The sequence below is a fragment of the Gavia stellata genome, chromosome 2 (genome assembly GCF_030936135.1).
Source record: "Gavia stellata isolate bGavSte3 chromosome 2, bGavSte3.hap2, whole genome shotgun sequence".
In the NCBI taxonomy this organism is placed as follows: Eukaryota; Metazoa; Chordata; class Aves; order Gaviiformes; family Gaviidae; genus Gavia; species Gavia stellata.
Window position 1 is genome coordinate 95,944,622 of NC_082595.1, and position 22,336 is coordinate 95,966,957.

The window sequence follows — 22,336 nt, forward strand, 5'->3', positions numbered from 1 at the left end:
AATGAGGGAGTTTACTATGTGTACTCCCATCCAGACAGGTGACTAATCTAAGCTTTGAGATCACACTGTATACAGGTTTGTTATAGTGGATGCAATTCAAATTGCTGAAGAGGGTGAATAGAACTGTGTGAGACTTTTGTGGGCTTTCTTAGTGGTTTTTTTTTCCCTTCCTCTGTACTTCAGAATTCCAGGTGAAAAGGTCTCTGCACTTCTCCTGCTAATATGTGCACTACAAAGATGCTGGAGGTAAAACTTCCAATGGATATAGCAGTACCATGACACTATAATGTTAATGTTAAGGCAACATCTAAATCTGTTGGTTTCCATGGAATGCTGCAGGGATTTTGCCCAGCTATTTGTGGTCTGAATGGATTCAGTTTAAGAATACTCCAATAAACACGAGGGATAATATTTCTTTTTGCATTCAGTATGTTAAAATAATTGGATAGGGTCCTAGGGACTGACTTTTCCGCATCATTTCTCTTACACAAATTATTAACAATAAAACAATGGTAGTTCAGATGTGTAGCTGCTGCGATTCAGTGAAATCTTTTGAATGAAAACTGGAATGAATTTGGTGCCTTTTGTTTGCTTTTTTAGCAAATATGCTAAACAGCTCTTGGCATAATATAATTTGTAATGTTCAGTATTGTTCTTCAGTGGGGTCTAAAGACATCACCATCTCTGGAACTCAAATTTTCTTGCAGTTTCACAAAGGTTGTTTGGGGATTTGGGGAGTTTTTTTGGTTTGTTTTTTTGGGTTTGTTTTTTTTTTTTTTTAAATCATTTGTATAACCATAATTCTGCTTCTCTGTTCCAGAACAATTGTACATTTTTGGGTCTGCCCATATTTCACTTCAGTAAGCAAAATGGTTGCCTGCTTCCACTTCTTTCTTTGAAACAAATTGGTTATAACTGCTTGAGTATTCTGGACAGGATTTAAACTTGAATTTTATGTTGCGTTGGTGAAAGCTTTGCCTGGTGATAAAATGTGTGAAAGATATTTGAGAGATACGCAATTTATTTTGTTCAGCATAGCAGTGAGAAAGTTCATATGGTTGGGAATGCAATTAATTAACTAAATTATCCAGGAAAACTGAAATTAAATTCCATTTTTAATATTCTGCCTGGGGAAGTGATATTGCTTGTTTCTTCAGCAGTGCCAGAACATACGATGGGTTGAAACTGTTTTAAGCTTCTTTAATAATTTAACATAGGAAGAAGATACTGTGTAAATAGTTTCATTTTAGATGGTGCTGGGTATACATGATGCTGGTCACCAGCAAAAGAGAGAAGATGTATTTTTGTGGACAAGGGGACAGAATAGGTTGTATGGATGGTGGTGGGAGCAACTGGCAAGTAATTTATTAATTCCAGAAATAAAGTTAACTAACACGATAGTGTTATAATTACAGAAGGTTTCCAGGGCACAGGTTTACTAGAGGACAATCCAGTATTTCACACTTAGTTTTTCTCTGTTGTTTTAGGCTCTGGATGTTGACCGAACTGTTCTCTATAAAATGAAGAAATCTGTCAAAGCCATAAATATATCTGGTCTGGGTAAGTACATAATAATTCCTGGTATTTTATATTGGTGAAATTGGAGGATTTAAACAGTCAGTCGTCTTACTGAATCAGAAAGTGTTATATGGGTAACTCTGAGAAGAGAAAAACGTACATTTTAAATAGCAGTCTTGAACTAGGTGCTTGATCATGAGCTCAGTAAGGATGAAATTTTATGTGGTAGCTGAACCTATCTAGCTGGCGGACTGCTATGAAGGGGGGAAGCCCTGCTCTCGTCTTTCCACCAGGTCTGAGTTACCTGCTCCTTCTGCCACCCGTGGAGCTTGGCAGATCCCCAGATGAGATTTTTAGCTCATATAAAGCTGCATATGCAGTGAAATCAACTTAACTGGGATTAGATGAGCACCTGAAATGGTAAGGTATATGTATCATCGAGAGCTGAGGGCATGGGAGGGGTGAAATTGCTCTCTTTGGCAGCAATAAGAAGCTACATTGGCTCTACTGCTTTGTGAAACCTCACCCTTCCTGGTGGCTTCCAGTTATGTATGTTGAGAACTTCATGACACGACAGAACTGATGAGCTGCAATTTTTTATTGTCATGATGCACAAAGTCAGATGTTTCTCTTACAATGCTAATAAAAATACAAAACTATTGCTGCGTGTATTTTTGTATGTGTGCCAATCTCATGGAGTTTTGTGTGTTTATCTTCTTTGAAAAAATAACTGAAGCTTTTGTTTTTGTGGATCAGCAGCATTTTGTGAATAAGAAACAGTTTTTGTTTTTGTGGATAAGAAACAGCATTTGTTGGCTTTTGTTCTCGCTTCACAGTTCATAGCAATTAGAGCTAACAAAACCTATATTATATGCAAAATAGATAGGCCTGGTGACCTTGGAGAGCCACCAATATCTGACACAACTTGTGGGCATGTTCGTGTTCAGATATAAGGTTATAACAAGAACTGCTGTTGTGGTATAATTCTTATCAGCTAATTGAAAGGAAGTTCATTCTTGCCTAACGTAATGAAGCTGTTATCTTTGGATTGTGGAGGGTGCAGTTTAAGATTCATCTGGAGCTGTGTTGTCTGTTACATATTTATCTGACACACTTTCTTCTGGGTTTTGGTGGGGGTTTTTTTGGGTTTTTTTGTAATTTGTGAGTGCTTGACTATGCTGTGTAATCAGTGTACTTGTTAAAGCATTGTAGCAAATCATTACAGTTTTTGCATAAAATCAGTACCTTGCCTAGTTTTTAAATTCATGTTGCCCAATCTTGACAATAAAGGTTTGGAGGCATTTCTCTTCTACCAGCAGAAATATCACTAACCCAGCCACTTGCCAGCCCTTGGGGTTTCTTTTGATGAAACAAAAACTGTGGCCCTGTACTCATACAGTTACTGGATTTTTAATACAGGTTCCCTGAGTATTAAGTGTACATGTTTTGGCTTTCTTTTTTACTGTGTGAATTTAGAAACTGTTGTGGAGGATTAGATGGTGACTCCAATTTGTACATAATTCAGTTTCTTACTTTAAAAAAAGCCTCTAAGCCCTCAAACAAACCTGGCTCAGATTTCTTTTTTTGGTAGATTCCAACCCTTTTGTTTGTAGAGAAACTTTTGAAATCCATCAGGGAGAAACCATAGAGCAGGGAGAGTATTTTGGACGGTTCAATGAAAAAATATAATTTCGTGTTCTTCAGAAGCATTTGTGGAGTACCAGCTCAGCTAGTAGTATTGCTGCCATAACTACCATCAGCATTCTGGGGAATGTCTCAGAACTGCTGGTGAGCTGCTGGTTTGTTGGCTTTGTTTAATCTGATCCATAGATCCAGAAGAACAGTCCCTAGGATGCTGGGGAATAGAAAACTCTGGGGGATGCTGTATGGAATAGAAAGCTCTTGTTTCCTAACGTAAAAAGTCAGCATGGTTCAGCTGCTGATTGCACAATCTAACTACAATAATTAATGGTAGCAGCCTTTTCACCTTGCTTCCATGCAGTGGCAGCCTTCTCTTTTTGCTGTATGAATTGTGCTCTGACCTCCACCCTCACTTGGGTTCAAATACGCTAAGCTGGATGCATGAAGCAGTAAGAATGTAGAAAACAATATGGAAATGATTCACCTTACTGGGTAGCTGTGTGAACTAGAGGAGCTGCGACCTGCCCCGTCCTGTTTTTTGCTGTCTGTGCCAGTTCGTTCAAAGCTTGTTCAGGTGTGTGTATGTCACACATTAGTATTAGTTGAACATCCCTACTTCGTCCTACAGCTGACGTAGCAAGAAGTTTGGTAAGTGCTGAGGAAAAACAAGTACAGTTCAGTGCTAGGGCTTAGTTTGCATATAGCCATTCAATTTAAATACTGTCTTCTACAGGCTGCCAATGCAAGCACTTAAGGTAGAAATTTGTAGAATTAATGCCATTTGTGTAACTTGAATTCTGCATGCGCATTAAGATGGTCTTTAATTACACAACATTATACCGCTGCTCCACAGGGTTTTAGTTTCATATATTGGAAATTAAAAAAAAATTGTAGCTACTTGAGAAATAAAGTTATTGAATGGCTGTCCAAGTAGGAATGTGAACAGACAGTCTTGTTTTTAAGTTGGAGTGCGCTAGGTTTATTGAACAGGTTGTATAACTAATTCATAGGAATTTGGAGAAAGGACATTGCATCAAGAATCCTTTGGATATTAAATGTATTGATATATACAAATGGGCTTGAAATGAAACTGGATCATTGCTTGTTTGAACAGATTAATCCTCTCTAAATAATCTTCAGGGTTTACGCTGGTCTCATGTAATGACCAAGAAAGAGTCTTTGTTCTTATTAATGCATAATTTGTTATCTAGAGTGTGGGGATTTTTCCTGACTTCCTTTGAAGAGTTAGAAATTCACCACAGCTAGAATAAGAAATAGCAACATTAACTTTGTCAGGTGCCAACTTGATGTGCTTTGTCCATGTGCCCAAGCTTGACATGGTCACTAAGCTTGGGTTCAGAAAGACTTTCTGTTTTATTCCGCAGATCAAATTGACAGGGACTTTCTATGCCTGTCTACACAAGCAAGTAATCTGGTGTCATAGGAGTGAATCAGTAGGTTGAAGTAGTTAAGACTTAGGCCCCTCAGATTTCCTTTATATTTGAGTCAGGGGAATTTCCTTTAGGCCTGGATTTCATCTCATTCCCTGGGCTGAATAACCCCCTAACACATGCAGCTCAAAGCTTCCTGAAGGACAGAAGTGTTAGGTGTGTGCTGGATGACTTGCGCTGGTGCAGCCCACACAGTGATTCAGAACCTGCTGTCTCCGTTAAGCACTGGACCACTTTTGGGGCAGAGCTTCTGGTTTTGTTGTCTCAGAAAGGAACCTAGTTGTCATGAACCAAAACTGCTTTGAGAACTGAAGTGGCCTGTGGTAAATGCAGACTGCTAGGATTTGCTTCAGATCCCCGCTGCTGCTCTGAATCAGAGAGCTAACATAGATATGGGTTTTGTCCTCATCTGTAATGTAGTTTGTAGTCCCATTTCCTAAGATGACCCGAGAGTCTTATTTGATCTATTGCCTTCTTTTGTAGAGATCCAGGACTCTGACAACACACTTGATCTCCTCTGTTTCTTTGTTCAGCACACAGTTAAACATAACAGCAGACAGTTAAAATTAGAGAGCATTAATAAAAGACTCTAAAAGTTCATTATAGGAGTTGATAATTGTTATGCAGTCTCCAGTACAGTGCAGAAATATTGTGGGTCTTTCTAGAGTGGATACCTGTCAGATGATTGTCTAGTCTTGATGACACATTGTCCTTTTTACAGCGTGTGGATAGATACACGTAAACCAGAATTAGTGAGATACGTCATATGTCTGGCATATCAGCATTAAAATATAAATAATAAATGTTTATTGTATCAAGTAAACATTTTTAGCAAGAAATCTTCTGAAAAGTGGGGGTTTTTTTTAATAAAAAATCTCAATTGTAATTTCAATAACCTTTTATCTACTGATGATATTTTCATGTTTTGCTCTTTTTGAAGCTCACGTGGAAAATGAAGAACAGTATACACAAGCACTGGAGAAATTCGGAGGCAACTGTGTTTGCAGGGATGACCCAGATTTGGGAACAGCGTTTTTAAAATTTTCTGTGTTTACAAAGGAATTAACTGCACTGTTCAAAAATTTGGTAAGAATTACTTAAGAAAAACATGTTGAAATTTTAACGCCATTACAAAGGCTGTATTTCTGAATTATAACAGTTCTTCATGTTGAAGACAACTTGTGTTTTAGCAACCACTGTTCTTAAAAGGTCTCGGCTTAGGAAAATGTCTCATGCCCTACCCTTTCCCCTTCCAAAACTCAAAAAAACAACAAAAAAACCCAAACCACCACAGCAACCAACCAAACCCAACAAAAAACCCTCTTCCAACAATTCTCATGGCTAAAAGCTTCCCACAGTACTTATACTATAAAACACATATATCAATTTGCCTTAAAATTGTGAAACCAAAAAAAACCAACTTGGTTTACTCTGGTTCATGTTGCTTTTACTTTACTTTTTCACACTTCCCATTTGTATTTATAAAGGGAGATTATAGTGTCCCTAGAAGAGAGAGTCTCTTGCTTCTTGGGGGAAGCCAGTCAGGAAAACAAAATCAAACATAATGCTATAATGACAATAGTGTCCACTGGGGACCAATCCTGCAACTGAAGCCAGTAAGGCTTAAAAGCAGTCTTCAGTGAGCCAAATGGGATGGAGCCAAATGGAAGAACAGGAGTTTTAATTATGAATGGAGAATTTTCAGCCTCAATTTCACATTGATCAGTGGGCACAAAAAGAGCGGATTCTGACTACATCCTACTAGCTAGAGCTTTCCCATGTCTGAATAAGTCCCAAATTTACTTGAAACTACAGAACTCTTAAGCCAGGGGCTAGCAAGGGGAGATGACCCAGATTCCTACAAGCATTTAAAAGTCTGTGCCTGCTGAAATCAATGGGATGGAGACATGTCAAATGCTTTTTTTTTGTGAGTCTAGACCAAATGTCTGTAGTTTGCAGCCAGCTGGTCATAATCGGTTCTTTGGGGAATGTTTCCAGCTGATGGGATTTAGGGCAGTCCCATTCACTCCCTGATGCTGTCCTCTCTTTTTACCTGATCGTGATATCGATGAGAGAGAATCTAGCCCCAAATGTATTTATCAACAGTGAAATATATTTCATATTGGTCATATTGATTTGAATTATCTCTGGATGTACAAATATTATCTGAGATTACGTATCAGAATAGACATCCTTATTGAGGGTGAGTCAGTCAGTTTTCCTGAGTACAGGAAAACTACCAACCATATAGAGGTAGGCTGCTCATATGGAAGGGGAAATAGAATGGGTCTTCTAATTGATACGTTCTGTTGACTAAAAAAAACCCCTCTCTATCATATATTAATTGCAATATGGTGACTTCATTAGGCAAATGGATCTGGGAAATGTGATGTTTAGGTGGTTTTAAAAAGCAATCTACTAAAAGCTGCACCCCCTCCCCAGAAAAACCTTTTAATGTATTATATTTCAAGAAGACTTTTAAAAGCTAAAAAATGTTGCCATTTTACCAAAAATCTTAGCTATTTGTTCTCTTAAAAACACTAATGACTATCTTTGCTAAATGTTTCTGACAAGAATAACTTTTCTTCCACAAACTGGAAAGGAAAATAAAAACAAAATAAATACCTATAGGAAGTGGGATGCATGTTTCTGTTACCTTTTCTTACCCATGTAAGCATTTTGTGTGTCTTCTCCAAGGAATATTTCTAAATCTTTTTGCTGTGTACTGCTTTGTCTCTAGCAACTATGTATTTTTGCTTCAGTTTGTATAAGAAAAGGAAATGTCATGAGATAGTAGTTAAGTCTTCAGTTTTTCTCAGTTTGTGATTCTGATTTTCTCTATTTTCGAAGCAAATAATTTTGCATGGGTATGAATGTAATACATTGCAATAGCATAGGCACCTTCTCTCTTCTTTAGTACTGTCTGGTGAAGGACAGGTCTCTAAGGTTCTGCTCTTTCCTGATACGCTTCCTGTTGTTGAGGTTTGAAGTTTTTTGTTTTCTCCTGACTAGCAAAGGAAAACTGAAGAAATAGAGGTACCTAATGGTCTTTGAATTTGGTGTCTCTCTAGGAAAATAGTTTCCTCCAGAAAGAGGAAAAAAGTTGTAAACTTCATTATTGCTTGAAAACACTGTATTTATAAGCAAGAATTCCAGAACTATGAAAGAACTATAAGACAAAATTATAGTTTTATGTAACTTTGCCTATTAGAAGTTAATAACACTAGAATAAATTGTTGGTAACTGGTCACTTTGAAAATCTGTTCGTAAGTTCACTGATGGAGGTCTCATTTTCTAAGAGGTTACAAGGGTATCGACTAGTGCAAAAAGTCCTGTACAGTAGTTGGAAATAATTTGGGGTGCTTTTTTTTTACAGTCATAGCCCTATGTGAAACAAGCCCCGAGCATTCTCACAGTGTGGTGAAGTGTCTAACTCCGAATGCTTGAAGTGTGTTGGCAGTAAAAACATCCCTCTCCTCTGGTGTTTCCTTGTAGCACCCAACATATTTTGGTTGCAAATAGTTTCATCAGAAATGTAGCCAGGACCATACAACCTGCTGCTGTTAAAAAAACATTCTGAAAGATACTCTTTAAATAGACCTATCCCTGCAGTTTCATAGGGTGCTGAATTTCCACAGATTTTAGCTGAAATGAGTGGGGAATGTGCAAGGAAGTGAGAGGACATGTTCAGACTGGAACAGATGCCAAAGCTGTTAACACTGGCAAAGCTTTAGGGCTACTGTCAAGTTTTGCTTTGTCATATATTTTGCTTTTGTTTCTAGAAGCTGATGTGTTCTGTCATCTCTTGGCCTGGGTGGCATTTAGAGCTGTAGCTCTAAAGTGCTTCTGCAAAAAGATTTTCCTTAAACTTGTCCTTGGTAGGGTAAAGGAGAGCTTTTATAAAGTTGTTTTACTTTAACAGGGGTTTTTAGGTTCTTGTTTTCTCTAATATTTTTAAAGGTTTCCCAAAAGACTTTGCTGTTTTCATGGACTTATCAAGGCATCAGTGTTTTAAAATATTTCATTAACAGCTGAAGTTTTTTCTTGGAATCCAATTATTCAACTGTAAACTATTTAAATGAAAGTTCAGGTCTTGGGTTTTTTATATGTGTTTTGCTACACTTCTTTTATGTGTGCACTTTCAAATAGTGCATAAAACTCAAAAAAAGCTTTGAAGAACTTTGGTTCTTCACATTTGAAGTGACTTCTAAAACACATCTTTAAGATAAGAAATAAATTGACATTTACTGTATATCAGGTCCTTGTAACTACTCACTTTAGCCTATCTAACACATCTTTTGGACCAGTTTATTACTGTGCTTTTTTTTTTCTCTTGCCATAGCTCCAATATCAAGCTACAAATTTTTCTTCAATTTCTTCTGGATTAGAAATATTTTTAAGAAGATTAAGCAATCAGTATGTCTTTTTTGGTAGCGAACTATCACAAAATACTAGAGACATTTTCAGAGGTAACATGATACCTTTTGTGGCATGTACGGTATTGCTTCTTGATGGTAACCTTGGTGCTAATTCCTGATGGAATGGTAGCACCCACAATTCCCAGGTAGATTAGGTCTGTATGGCACTTCTTATAGTGTTAATTACTCTGTCTTCCTAATAAATTTAGTGCCAAGTGATAAAGGTGTGAATCTTAATATGAAAAATGTTAGGACAAGGAAAGGCTCATTGCAACATGTTTGCACTTTAAATATTTTTTCTTTTAAATCCTATTTTTAGATTGCTACACCAAGAAGAAATAAAATCTGTAGTTGCCTGTCATCTTTGTCAGCACTCCTTGAAAAGGGATTTAATCTGTGAAGATGAAGTAGCTATTTAACAAATTCCATTTTCTGTATTTATTGTTCTTCTACATACTCTTGTCCTTTCTTTTTCATTTATTTAAATTTAAAGTTAATGAAACATGCTGAATCGAGAGGACTGGAATCTGATATTTCCAGTCTGTGGAAGGTAGCTGGGAGGATGTGGTGGGTTGACCCTGGCTGGACGCCAGGTGACCACCAAAGCCGCTCTATCACTCCCCTTCCTCAGCTGAACAGGGGAGAGAAAAATAGAATGAAAGGCTCATAGGTTGAGATGAAGACAGGGAGAGATCACTCACCATTACCATCACAGGCAAAACAGACTTGACCTGGGGAAATCAGTTTAATTTATTACCGATCAAAATCAGAGTAGGATAATGAGAAATAAAAGCAAATCTTAAAAACACCTTCCCCCCACCCCTCCCTTCTTCCTGGGCTCAACTTCAATCCCCTTTTTTTTTCTCTACCTCCTCCCCCCGAGCAGCACAGGGGGCCAGGGAATGGGGGTTGCGGTCAGTTCATCACACACTATTTCTGCCGCTCCTTCCTCCTCGCACTCTTCCCCTGCTTCAGCGTGGGGTCCCTCCCATGGGAGACAGTTCTCCACGAACTTCTCCAATGTGGGTCCTTCCTACAGGCTACAGTTCTTCATGAACTGCTTCAGCATGGGTACAGAAGCCACCCCTGTAGGCCCCCCCCTACCAAAACTTTGCCATGCAAACCCAATACAGAGGAAGACATTCCATGTGAGAAGTTTTTCTTTTAATAATCCTTGGATTTTTAGCCAGGATAAATGGAAGAACAGTGATAATATTTTCTGACCATATTTTTTACTTCATTTTTTAAATGTAAGACAGGAGATTTGCTTAAATGTAAAAGGTAACAAATAAGAAAACTGAAGGAAATCTCTTTTCTGCATTATATAATGAACTGAAGAAATTTATGCCTAGAATTTTCTTTCCAGGGTTATAGTTCAGACTAAGGTTTTAAAAAAAATGTTTGGTGCCTGAACCTTCACAAGTATATTTTGTTTAGAAGGACTCATCTTAGTTAAGTGCATTAAAAAACCTACAGATATCCATATTTGAGGTTGGAGTATTATGTGTGCAGCTTAATGAATTAAGTTGTGTTGTTTCTGTTTTTCACTGGTACACTTGAGGAAAGATTGGCTTAATGGTGAGAGGAAAAAAATAAGACTACTGTTTTGATTTATGCTTGTAAAGATATAAACCAAGATGTAATAATTCCTCCTTAGTGGCATGGGTTCAGCTCCACATGGAACCTTATCTTTATTTCTTTGCCAAAAAGACACTGATCCAACTGGCACAAATTCAGAGGACAGGAACAAAAAATGATCAGGGCTTGAATAGGTTGATTTATGAAGAAAGCTTAGAAGAATTGGAAATGTATGGTTTGCCTCACAGATAACTGTGATTGTGGAAGAGAAAAATAATAAATTGCATATAAATGGAATCTCACTGTAAAAATATTAGATGAGGTGTCCTAGAGAAAGCAATAGAAGTTTACCACTTAGGTGTTTTAACCTAGGTTAGAAAATGTGCAATTGGGAATTCTCCTCCACTGGCAGGGAAGATGGGCTGGAATAACCTCAAGTCTCTTTCTTCCTTTGCTTTCAAAATTCTTCACTTTGTGCTTTTACGAATACCTTTAAAAATGTATTTCCTGTCATTTTGTGTTTGAGCTTCCTAATAGAGAAGTTCCCAGCCTGTAGTTTGTGTATTGGTGGTGGTACAGGGGTTGTTTCCAAGTAGTACATGGTGGCAACACTTGATACCTTGTGTGAAGGCATTTTTCTAGGCAGCTGAGCCAGCAGGTCCACATGGGCACTTAGTCGTGTTCAGCTCCTGCTTTGCTGAAGTCACCTTTTGTACGGCATAGATGGGTGCTGGGTGATGTCCCACCTCTGCCACCTGCCTGGTGGGACACGGTTTGTGCTATGGGACACGCCGCTGCGCTGCAGGTGGGGCAGAGGGTGATGACAGCAGAAAGGCAGTGTTGTTTCCTTGTGTGCGAGACGGAGGCATGGTGCAAAAATCAAAGTTTGTGCTACAAGTCTTTGTTACGTGATTTTCTGAAGTCTTGGGGTTAGATGCTAAAAGCTTAAAGTTCAGACAAACAAACTGCGTCTCATCTATAGTGGATGTTCTGATTTCCACTTGCTTCCTGCTGTGTTGATTGGTCTTGTCCTACTAAAGCTGACATCACTGGGAAAACTCTTGGAAAGTATTAAATCCAATAGTACTTGACATAAAAAAAGTGAAAATACCTTAAACAGTGATTTGTCAGCAGGCAGTACTACTATCACTTGCGGACACCTGAGTTCATTGGTGGTTGAGAAGCCCACAGCTAAGTACATGGACTGCATCTAGAATTTAGTAATGGCAATAGAGTTATATAATACACTGTTCAACTGCCTGAATTTTAGTTTAAATTGAAAATGTTTTCAGGTCCACTCTGTTTATCTGCGTGTTAAGCGAAGTACTTAACTTCTGAAGTAGTGAAAAGGCCTTTTTTTTGTTGTTTTGGCTTGGATTTAGAAAATAAAACCTATTGAAGTACTGCAGGCACCAGTATCCAAAGCTGTTCTGGAAAAGACTCATTAAAGTAATCAGGAGGGCTGGCAAATGAAGAGCTTCAGTGGTTAGCCATAGGCTCTTAAAATACTTGAAAATCTTCTTTCCCCTTCGCAAACGTTGGCTTGCCTGTTGCCTCTACAATCGCTTCTGGCAGCTACATGTTTGTTTATTTTTACATTCTCCTTCCTGCCATTTCTTCTTCTCCTCCTCTGAGCCTTCTCCAACTTAGGAAGTTTTAATTTATTACCCTGTCTGTGTCATCTTACCTTGTTAGAAGCTGTCAGAGGAAAACTGCGAGTCTGCCAAAGCAGCAGCGTTGGAAGTGGAAACCAGGTCAACTGTTTTGTTTTTTTCTTTCTTGTTTTTAAAAACACATGGAACTCGCTAGTGTTCCTCTGACACAGGATGACTTTAATTTCTGTGAAGCTTTCCTGCACCTTTGTGCATATTTCTTTTTAAAGAATATTTTAAAACATAAGAGAGTCATAATGTAGAGGCAGTTGTATACATTTTAGCTGCCTGTATACGCACAGAGTAGGAGCTGAAGCATATTAATGCTTTTCTGCATGCCAGAAATGGATCTATATTTTTAGATAGCTCAGCTTAAGCTTCACAAGAAAGAGGGGAAAAACATGTAAGATCTTTCTTCTGTATATTGCTTGCTGATTTATAAATATGAGCAAGTATGATTCATCGAACTAGGTTAATAATGACAAGTTCATCCATTATGTATGTTTACCTTTGTTGCAAATGAAACAGGAGCATAGGGAATACAGTAGACTGATAGTAATACACAGGTGATAGCACACAGAAGGAATTAATTTGAATAGACAAACATTCTCCAAACTTTTTAAAAAAAGTTGGGTTTTTTCCTCCTATTACGTTTTTTAAAAGTTGCTGTAAATTTCAGGCCCCATGACTTGAAATTCTAGAAGACATCCGGAACTGTTTTGGAGGCTGATTGATATTTACATGAATATGTCTGGGATAATAATTCAGGGTCTGACATTTTTTCTTTTCTGACTTAAGGAAAAAACAGTTGTCTTGAGTCTGTTGTTGAGAAATGCTTTGTTCTTGCTTTGTGCCTATTTATCTGTATTTGAAGAATAATTAAATGGAGGTTATGAAAGTATTGATCTTTATGTTAGACATTTGGCTGCATCATACTAATAAAATGGAATAAGAAAGTAGAAAACTTTGCATAGGATGGTATCTTAGATGAGACCTCTTCTGCTCCACCTGGATAGCCGTTCTGGATGTGCGTGTCCATAGGTGTACGTGTTCCATCTGTCTTCGAGACGTTTTTATGTTTTTACTTAAGTTTTGTGTGATTTAAACCTTTTCACTTATCTCTTATATCTACAACATATAATTTTATTAACTTTGAGCATGGTTATGTTGATAAGCAGATGTTGTAGTACTGCTGAGAACTTACGAGGTGGATGGTTTCCAGCACTGCTAAGCATGTGTAGATGTTGCCCATTCAATTTTTATAGGAATTATTTTTTTAAAAAAACACAGAGAGTTGAAATTTAGCTTATTAATTCTAAAGGGCTGTGGTTGAGTCCTGCAGCTTTTTGGAGAGGAAGAAAAGTAGGGTGGAGGAGGGGAAATGCGATTTGTGGTAAGAGTTTAAAAGACCAGATTTTCCATATTTCTTCAGACTTCCCATGCAGAGGCAATCTGGTTAGAACTGATGTATGTTCACTTTCTCTTTGATTGCTGGCTGAAATGTCAAGCAAATACAGTAAGGTAGTATCTCTGAAGAGGAAGGTAGGGGGTTTGGGGGCTTTGTTTGTTTTAATAGCAGTTGTTGAGTACCACTGGGGATGGGACCCCTGAGTCTGTTCTAGAGAGGCCACCAGGTAACTATAGGGTGATAATGTTTTGTGTTTTTCCATTCTTGGGAGGTTGAAGCATCAGAATTGGAAATATTTTTTTCTTGAAGTTCCTGTTAGTGTCCTTTCTTCTTTGGATAGGTTACACTAAAAGGGTCTTTGATGTTCCTGACATTGTTCCTCAAGAAACGGAAGCATTTGTTGCTACGTGATGCAGAAGTTCTTTCTGTACTTTGAACATTTGAAATCCATCTTCATATATGCATTTCAGTGCTTCTTGAAAAAAATCACATTTTAAAAGAACAGCTAACAATAACATCAAAAAAAGAAACACATCCAAAGGCAACCTTCACCAAACTGCTGCAAAAGTTATTCTGGTTTTTTTCCATTGTGTGGGTCTAAAATACTCTGGTTTTTACTCTTCAGTGCAATCCATTTGAATTGTTACAGTTAAAACTCTGTGCCTAGACATCATGGCCCATACCTTGAACGTTTTCCTTGACTCATAAAGGATTGGACATGAAGTCTTTCTTTTCCTGGTGTATGCTACTTACTGTCTTTCTTTCTTCATTCTTTTTCCTTATCAAAGTATTATCATACGAATACTTATCTAAAACCATGATTATTTTACTGTTGTCTTCATTTGAAATTTTTTTTTTCTTCTTTAATTACCTGTTTACTCTTGCATTACTTGCATACTCAAGACCTCATAAAGTCCTTATTTCAAAGTTCGTATGAGATAAATACGGCAGATGTATTACTTCTTAAACATACATAGGAAATATTTGAATAGTGGCTTTTTTAGAAGCCAGCATTCTTTATCCTTATAACTTCTGTCAGAGTAAGATGCCATGCATTGTGAGAATAGCAGGTACGTTTTATGGAATAGGTCAACAAGATTAATTTAAAATATACCTACGAACTTAAAATATGTAGGTGCTGAAAAATTGTATGATTGTTTTCATATAATTTAAACAGTGAAATCGGGCAATGTAAAAACGAGTGGTCTTACTTTGCAGTCACTGTTGGATGAGGTATTTGTCATCAGCAGTACTTCTGCAGGTTTCCTGCTGGCTTGGATTATAGTGTTTCCAGAGTAATTTTAATTAATTCATGTTGCCTCCATCTTGGATTAGTGGCTGTACTGATAAACATATTCATAAAGCAGGGTTAGGAAAATAATATATAAGATTTCCTTGTGAAACTTTCTTGAATGTGTGAATTGAGACAGTGTATGTTCTACATTAAAATATATTAAATGTTTTGATGTAATGTTCTTGTTACAGATTCAGAATATGAACAACATAATCACTTTTCCATTGGACAGTTTGCTGAAGGGAGATCTGAAAGGAGTAAAAGGGGTATGTTTATGTTCTTATTTATATCTAAAATTATTTTTGGCACAATAAATACATTTGGCTAGTGTATTAATCTTATTTAATGGAAGTCATGGGATACTAAGGTAACATATTAGCTTAATAAAGAAGAGGTTTTCGTTTTTGGGGGGGTTTTTTGTGAATTGAGTCATCCCTTCTGTTTGTGGTTTCACATACAACATGCTCTTGACTATGTATATGAAACAACATTTGAGAAGCTTTAAAAGCAGCCCTGAGATATAGAAGATAAGCAGAGAAAGAGGTGTAAGAATTTACGTATTTACTTAGTTGAGGAGGGGGTAGTACTTTATTTAAAAGGATTATTATTTATGTATTTAGCATTCTAAACTTACCTGGAACTATACAGATTATTAAGAAAGACACATTAGACCCCATGAGCATAGGATTTTTCTTAACAAAGCTGAAATCTATTTGTGCTCTGAGGATATTTCCTATTTGAAATAATAATAACTTAGGACTCAAATGATGCTCTGTTTATAATAAATTTCAAAGCCTATAGCCAACAAACTTATTTGGCTTACGCTTCGTTTACTACTGAGCAAAGAGGAAGCAACTGGCAGCTATTGTTCTAGGACATCGAAGGAAGAAGAAAAATGTACATAGACTAAAAATGGTCTCTGTAAATTACTGGAGGATAAAGAGATTATTTAGTAAGATAGGCTTGTTATCTTTGTGTTGCTTGTTTACCACATTTCACTGCTGTTGTTCTTCTCTTTTTCTATATCAGAATAAATAAGTTTATTACAATACAGTGTTGCCCCATGTTCCTGACTTGAGAAAATAATCAAATCCTGCTTTAATTGGTTTTATAATTGTCAAAATAACTAGCTGACATGTAAGAATTGGTTCCTAATCTGTAGTTGCAAAGTTTTTCCAGCATCTGACAGTTAACATTTTTTTTGTAGTTGGCTGATCTCTTGACCTCCAGCAGAATTTCAACTGCTGCATTTTTAGACATCAGTGAAATAATTTTACAAGTTGTTAAGACCATTTTATCCAAATTGGCTTCTTCAGAGGGAAAAAATAAATGAATTTGGAACATAACTAACTCTGTGAGAATTTTAAATTACTTATGTCGAGCCGTATGGCCTACACTATTCCCATTAAGTCAGTGGGAAATTGATTTCTTTAACTTTAGTGGGATGAATCAAGTCCTTAGCCAAGGCTATACCACAGCCACAGGACAGGCACTTTTTTCCAAGTGGAGCCAGAGATGGAATGATGAGAAAATACCTGATTTGATTAATTGCATAGTGTGCTCTGTGGATGGCATGTGGTTGTGCCTTTTAAGGGGTAAAATGGAGCTGTAAAAAGCATTCTAGAGATGCTTTTAAAAGTGTAAGTGTATTAATTCTGTGTACAAGATTGTTTTTCCTATGTGCAAGATTGCTTTTACACAATCCTTAGGTGAGCTATTCAAGACAGAGTGGAGCCTATAATTGTACTAGGCACTGCAAATGGCCAAAGTGAGTCTTCATTTTTAGATCCACAGTATTTTTCACGTAAGTAAATGACTGTATTTTTTTTCTTTTTTCTTGGCAGGACCTGAAAAAACCCTTTGATAAAGCTTGGAAGGACTATGAAACAAAAGTGTATGTATCTTTTAAACTTTTTTTTAAAAGTATAACTAAAACCTGTTAAGGTCCCAGCCAGAAGTCCTAGCTGGGAAGCTGAGCTTTTTTTTTTTTTTTCCTTTTTATTTTCTTAAAACCTGGAGCTCTGTGAAAATAAAAGTGCATAGACACAATCATTTCAAATTCTGTAATGTACAACTTATTTAATGAGTAAATTGTCTTTTGAGTGCGCGTGTGTTTGTGTGCCACAACAGTATCTGTGGTAGACCTCTTTGCTTAATGAAGTTCCAAGTAAGGAGCATAATCTCCCAGTGCATGTTCTACTGCTGCATATTCTTCTACTTCAGTTGAGAAAGTTTTGCTTTAATTGGGAAAGAAATTTTTTTAAATTTTTGATAGTATCCATATTACTACCCTGTAATCTACTACATGTGAAAGTCCACTTCCTTCTCTGCCTTCCTCTACTTTTGGAGCACACTACTATATAAATTGAAAGGTTAGCCACGCTGTCTTTTCATCCTTAACGACAAAAAGTGTAGCAACATAATTGTAATTGATGTCCTTTTAAGCATTTGTTGTTGTTGGTTTTTTCTTCTCATCAGTGACTAATTCACTATAATTAGCAAGTTTCTTTAACTGAAGAGCACAGAAAAAATTATATACTTTATGTCTGAGTGTTTTGAAATGTCTTAACAAAAAATACCAAGAGTATGCAAGTCAAGATTTAGTTCTGAATTCGTTAGCTTAAAACCTTTGTAATGAGTCTGTAATGTCTCTGCACCTAAGATCAAACATAATTAATTTTGGTGCCTTGTAAATCTTCAAGTGGTTTAGTGCCCTACATCAGGAACAGTTGTTTCCTGGGTTGGCCAAGTTAATTGTATCAGCACAACTGGTAGTCTCTGAGGTAGAATTTTGTAGTGGGTTTTATTTCTTATTCCAGTATTACCTGGATTGTGACTATCAGTTGAGTTTCCTGTCACACATCCAGCATCTTTTGATCTTCTGAGTTTGTGATGCATTTGTGATGATAGAGGTCCAGAAGAATCACATATGATGACACTGTTTAACGTAAATAGCTTTCAGATCCCCAGCCATCTAGATTGGCTGAGAATCTAGCACCATTTTTAAAAAATTTTTTTAATTGCAGAAAGTTATAATGATTCTCTGGTGCCCACTGAGTCGGCCCATCTGAAGTTGTGTGCAAACAGTCTTCAGAAATTATTCCTGTAGGTGGTTTACTCGCAAAAGCAACAAGTTTAGCAAGTTAGCTAAATTTCATTATTCCTTTTGTGAATAACAATGAGAATGGTCTAATTACTGCTTTCTAGGCTCAGTTTGTGAGGAGGACCTGAGTGGCTTTTGGTTTTTGAATCTGCCTAGCTATAGCTGGATTTTCATAACAAGACATTCTGAAATATTGAGATAAACCTCCAGTCTGACAATCTGAATCCTTGAAAGACTGTCATGGCTCCAGTGTTTCGTGTTCTTAGTACCAGTGAACAATCTCATTTGGTGCCATGTCAGTTATCGGCTGTTGAAGTTAATTAGGGTTTCTAATCATTGCCCATGGCAGTAGTTGATCTCTGAGGATGGGCCATAAAGAACAGTCCTGTAATTTAGTCTGCTGTTGTCTACCAGTGCTTGATTGCTGGATCTGAAAGCTTGTTTACTTATGTATAACTTATTCATAGTGACATCCCACAAAGTTTATGTGCAGAATTTAAAATACATTTGCACACTGCTGGGACATATACCAAGAACGCTGTTACTACTGGACCAAGATCTTTGATGCTTATAGAATTTCTGATAGGATATTTATCAGGATGAGTATGTTGCAGTGATGTAAAGATTTGTACTTTGATCCTTGGTTTGGTCAGGGCAGGTGGTCTGTTTCAGAATCAGGTACTCCAGAAATACTTTCATTTGTTTTTTAACTTAGTTAAGTACTTGAGAAGTAAAAATGCCTATAGAAAATGTATTTGAGTCTGTATATTTGGGGATTCTCATTTGGGTTTAAGGACAGTAGATACCTGGAAACGTTGTGTATGTTATTTCGTTCAGGACCTGAAAATGGAATGTTGACGTGTTTATTTTCTGTCTGTGGGATTGAATCCAATGCTGCTTGTATGGTATCATGAGATATTTTTTTTTCCTTTTAACCAACAGTCCTTTAGAAAGCCTGCTTTATGATTTTGCTTTCAAATAAGACATTTGGGTTTTGATCCAGAACAGGTTCCTTTTTCCACTGTAAGGAGATACCTCTTTCCGAGTTACTTCTGTAGTTTTTACAAGTGAAGCACACCTCCTTGACAATGCTTATTTCTAAGCCATTTATGTGTCAGGTTATTCAACATGCAAAAACTGAAGGTAGCTTATGTTCATCAGGAAATTCTTTTAGATCCATTACCATTTTCTGTGATATTTCCAGGTGGCACGCTGGTACAATTGCTGTGTTTTTTAAGTGGTTAGATGAAAGCTCCACATCAATGTTCTAGAGTTGAAAGCTCTTAGTCTAGCCTGTTGGACTCCTTCACTTTGATCAAGACCAAAGGATCATCTGCTTGAGGCTTGGGATAGGGAGCCTGGGAATTCTATGTACAGGAAAAGTCTTTAAAACAAGGGGCGCTTTTTTTTTGTTGTTTTACAACCACAGAAGTTAGTTATTGTGGCTTAAGTTTGACAGTCAGACAATATTGTTTTTTGGTGCAAGCTGCCTCACTTCTACCAAGGAGCAGACAAATTTTCCATAGTTCTGTTGACTTAAATTCAGATTGGAACTTCCCTGAGATCCCCACCCCTGCAGTAGGACTGCGGGATTTGTCAGACCCTCTTGTGCATAAGATCAGTTCCCAGATAAGTTGAGATGTTGGTCTTTTCGAATCAGAGATGGGAATTTTAATGATGTGATTTTGAAGCTAGGGTGAGAATATTAATTTGAGCCTGAATCTGTTCAGGTCAGCTTTATCATCTACTAAATTTTGGACATAGGAAAACAGTGAGATTTTTCTGGGTTTCTATTATGTATGCCACTGAGGTTTCTTGAGATAATAACTGTTTTGATTCTGTGGCTGTCCCAAATAGATCTGAGCTTCCTTATACCTGTGCATTTTGGTCATCTGTAGCAGTGGGTGGATGCAGAGTCATCTCAAGAATTCTTAATGACGAATTGAATTTCTTTGTTGTAATATCTTCACAGTCTCTGCCTTAACGAAAAGGGCAAAGGGACTGGGAGAGCTAACCTCAGTCTCACCTACAGCTTGTGTTGTCAGAGTGGGATGGTGGATGTAGGCGTTGATAGCCAGAGGTTTGCTCAGCCTTCTTCAATCTGTTACCTTAGATGACTGCTTGTTTGGACTGTGCCTAAAACCAGTCCTAGGTTTATGCTTAGTTAGCTATCTTTTCCAGTGATACTTCTTCAAATATGTGAATATCTCTTTTTATTCTTTTTTTTTTGTTTTGTTCCTTTCTTTTCCCTTCAAGGGAAAAGAAACCGTTCAAGGCTGCTAGGCTGCTCTTTGTCTGCATATCCCTCTGTATCACATGCTTAAAATCATACCCTTCATCTGCATTTTCTAGTCACAAGTATAGACCTGTGAAGCTAAGCGCCAGATATCAAAGTGGTATTTCTGTAGTCTGTGGAGAAGTGACAGTGTCTTCATCCTGATTTCTGTCTTGATAGGCTGTCTTTATAAGGAAGAATTGGAGCTTATTTGCCTCAGTATCTCATCTCTCTTACTTGCACCTTTGTGATGACATATCAGGTGCTAATATACCCAAGTTTGAAGTATTTGAAAAGAAATGAGGTTAATTAAAACATGCCATTTGTTTTGCTTTTTCTCCATAACAATTTCTGAGCTCCTACTTCAAGCTCTGTATGTAATTAAGTGTGATTAAAAATTACTATGTATCTAGTCTTGTTTGGGAGAGTGGTATTAAGATCCATTCTTAGGCTCTTGGATCACCATCAGTGTCGATTATTATGCAACTTCTTTGCCTTGTAGCTACCTAACTTCTCGGAATATTTTCCTGAAGATCACCTTAGCTGAAGTAACTGAGTGAGGCTGGATCCATTTTTCTTTACACCTTGGGAGTGTTCCTGAATAAGGGAGTAAGAGGAACAAGTAACCCATAGCTTTATGCCAGCCTACCTCAATCAAAAATAGGGAACATCCTGAGGTGGCATTCATGAATAATTAATCTTTTCTCACCATCAGTCATTAACATGCTTCAGTTGATGCCATAAAGATTTTATAATGTTTTTAAGCTTTAAAGTAGTTAAAAGCAGTGCATTTCTCTTAGGACCTCAGTTACAGTCTTTGTTTCCCATGTAAGAGCTGGACGATGCTGCCTGCCACTACAGCCCCCACCGCTGCGGGACTAGTCTGTCTGTGTCCTTTGGGTAGAATTGGTGCAGACTGGGCTCTTTTCATTATGAGGCCATTGCTTTCCCCCATGTACTTAAACACTAATGGCAGACACGCCGGGGGAGCATATGGGGAAGGAGTACATGTGTCACAAAAACTGCTCATTCTCCCAGCAGGCGGGCCGTATTCAACAAGGCAGCGAGCCAGATTTCACCCACATTCTTCAGTTTAATCAGTCCTGTTGTGGTAGATTTTGAGGTAAAGACATTGTATCAATTTTGCACAGGAAACAGAAGCATAAACTTACTGAAGCATATTATTTACTCATGTTTTAGCTGAGTAGTAGTGTCTGTATTCCAGACATAAGCCTGTCTTTCCTGAAAAGAAAGAAATGTTAATTTTTTAAATAAAGGTGTCTTATTTTTTAGGCCTGTAAATATATATTATCTTCAGAAGTCTTCTGCTAGTAAGTGTTGTGCTAATGCTATGAAACATAAAAGCTTAATGAAAACTAACGAGCTTTTCCTGGGAAGGCTGGCTCCCTCTCCTCCTTTGCCATTTTCCTTTTAAAAGCTGGGCATGAGGTCTGTAATGCACAACTGAGTGAAGAGAACAAGTTGTTTGAGTGTGCTTACGGGATTATAAAATCAAGGCAGTAGGCTGACGTGCATTGCGTTACAGTGCAGAAATGCAAACACATATCTAGATAAAGCTCTATCATTAATGATTTGTTTCTGAACCATTTAAAGTCAGTGGAAGAATGAACAAATACTTATTACAGTGTTCTGTAAAGATGTCTGCATAGCTATTTGATTAAGTGATGATGTTTCCAGTATAGTAAACTCGTTTTTTAAACAATATCTAAAAAATCTATCTGAAAATTCTGCAAGCTTTTTTCAAATTATTTCTTCAGAGCTTTAACTTGATTCAGTAGATCATTGAAATTCATAGATAGTAGATATGTCTGCCACGTTTCCTTTTAAAGCATGTACATAAGACAAAGTGGAGGTCACATCTTGAAAATAGTGGCATAGAATGAAAGTGCTAAACAAGGTAGCTTTAATATAGAAACATAGAATAGAATAATAGAATCATTTAGGTTGGAAGAGACCTTTAAGATCATCAAGTCCGAC

The 22,336-nt window shown here is 37.2% G+C and overlaps 1 protein-coding gene across 2 annotated transcripts in view; it reads left to right on the forward strand.

The window, feature by feature from the left end:
• ASAP2 (ArfGAP with SH3 domain, ankyrin repeat and PH domain 2) overlaps positions 1–22,336 on the forward strand; it is a 98,820-nt gene that overhangs the window by 22,393 nt on the left and 54,091 nt on the right. For both annotated transcript variants that reach the window (XM_059829828.1, XM_059829820.1), the window contains exons 2-5: positions 1,488–1,560; positions 5,551–5,696; positions 15,152–15,226; positions 16,805–16,854. In XM_059829828.1, the coding sequence (XP_059685811.1) occupies positions 1,488–1,560; positions 5,551–5,696; positions 15,152–15,226; positions 16,805–16,854 (344 nt within the window). The remainder of the gene's footprint in view (positions 1–1,487; positions 1,561–5,550; positions 5,697–15,151; positions 15,227–16,804; positions 16,855–22,336) is intronic.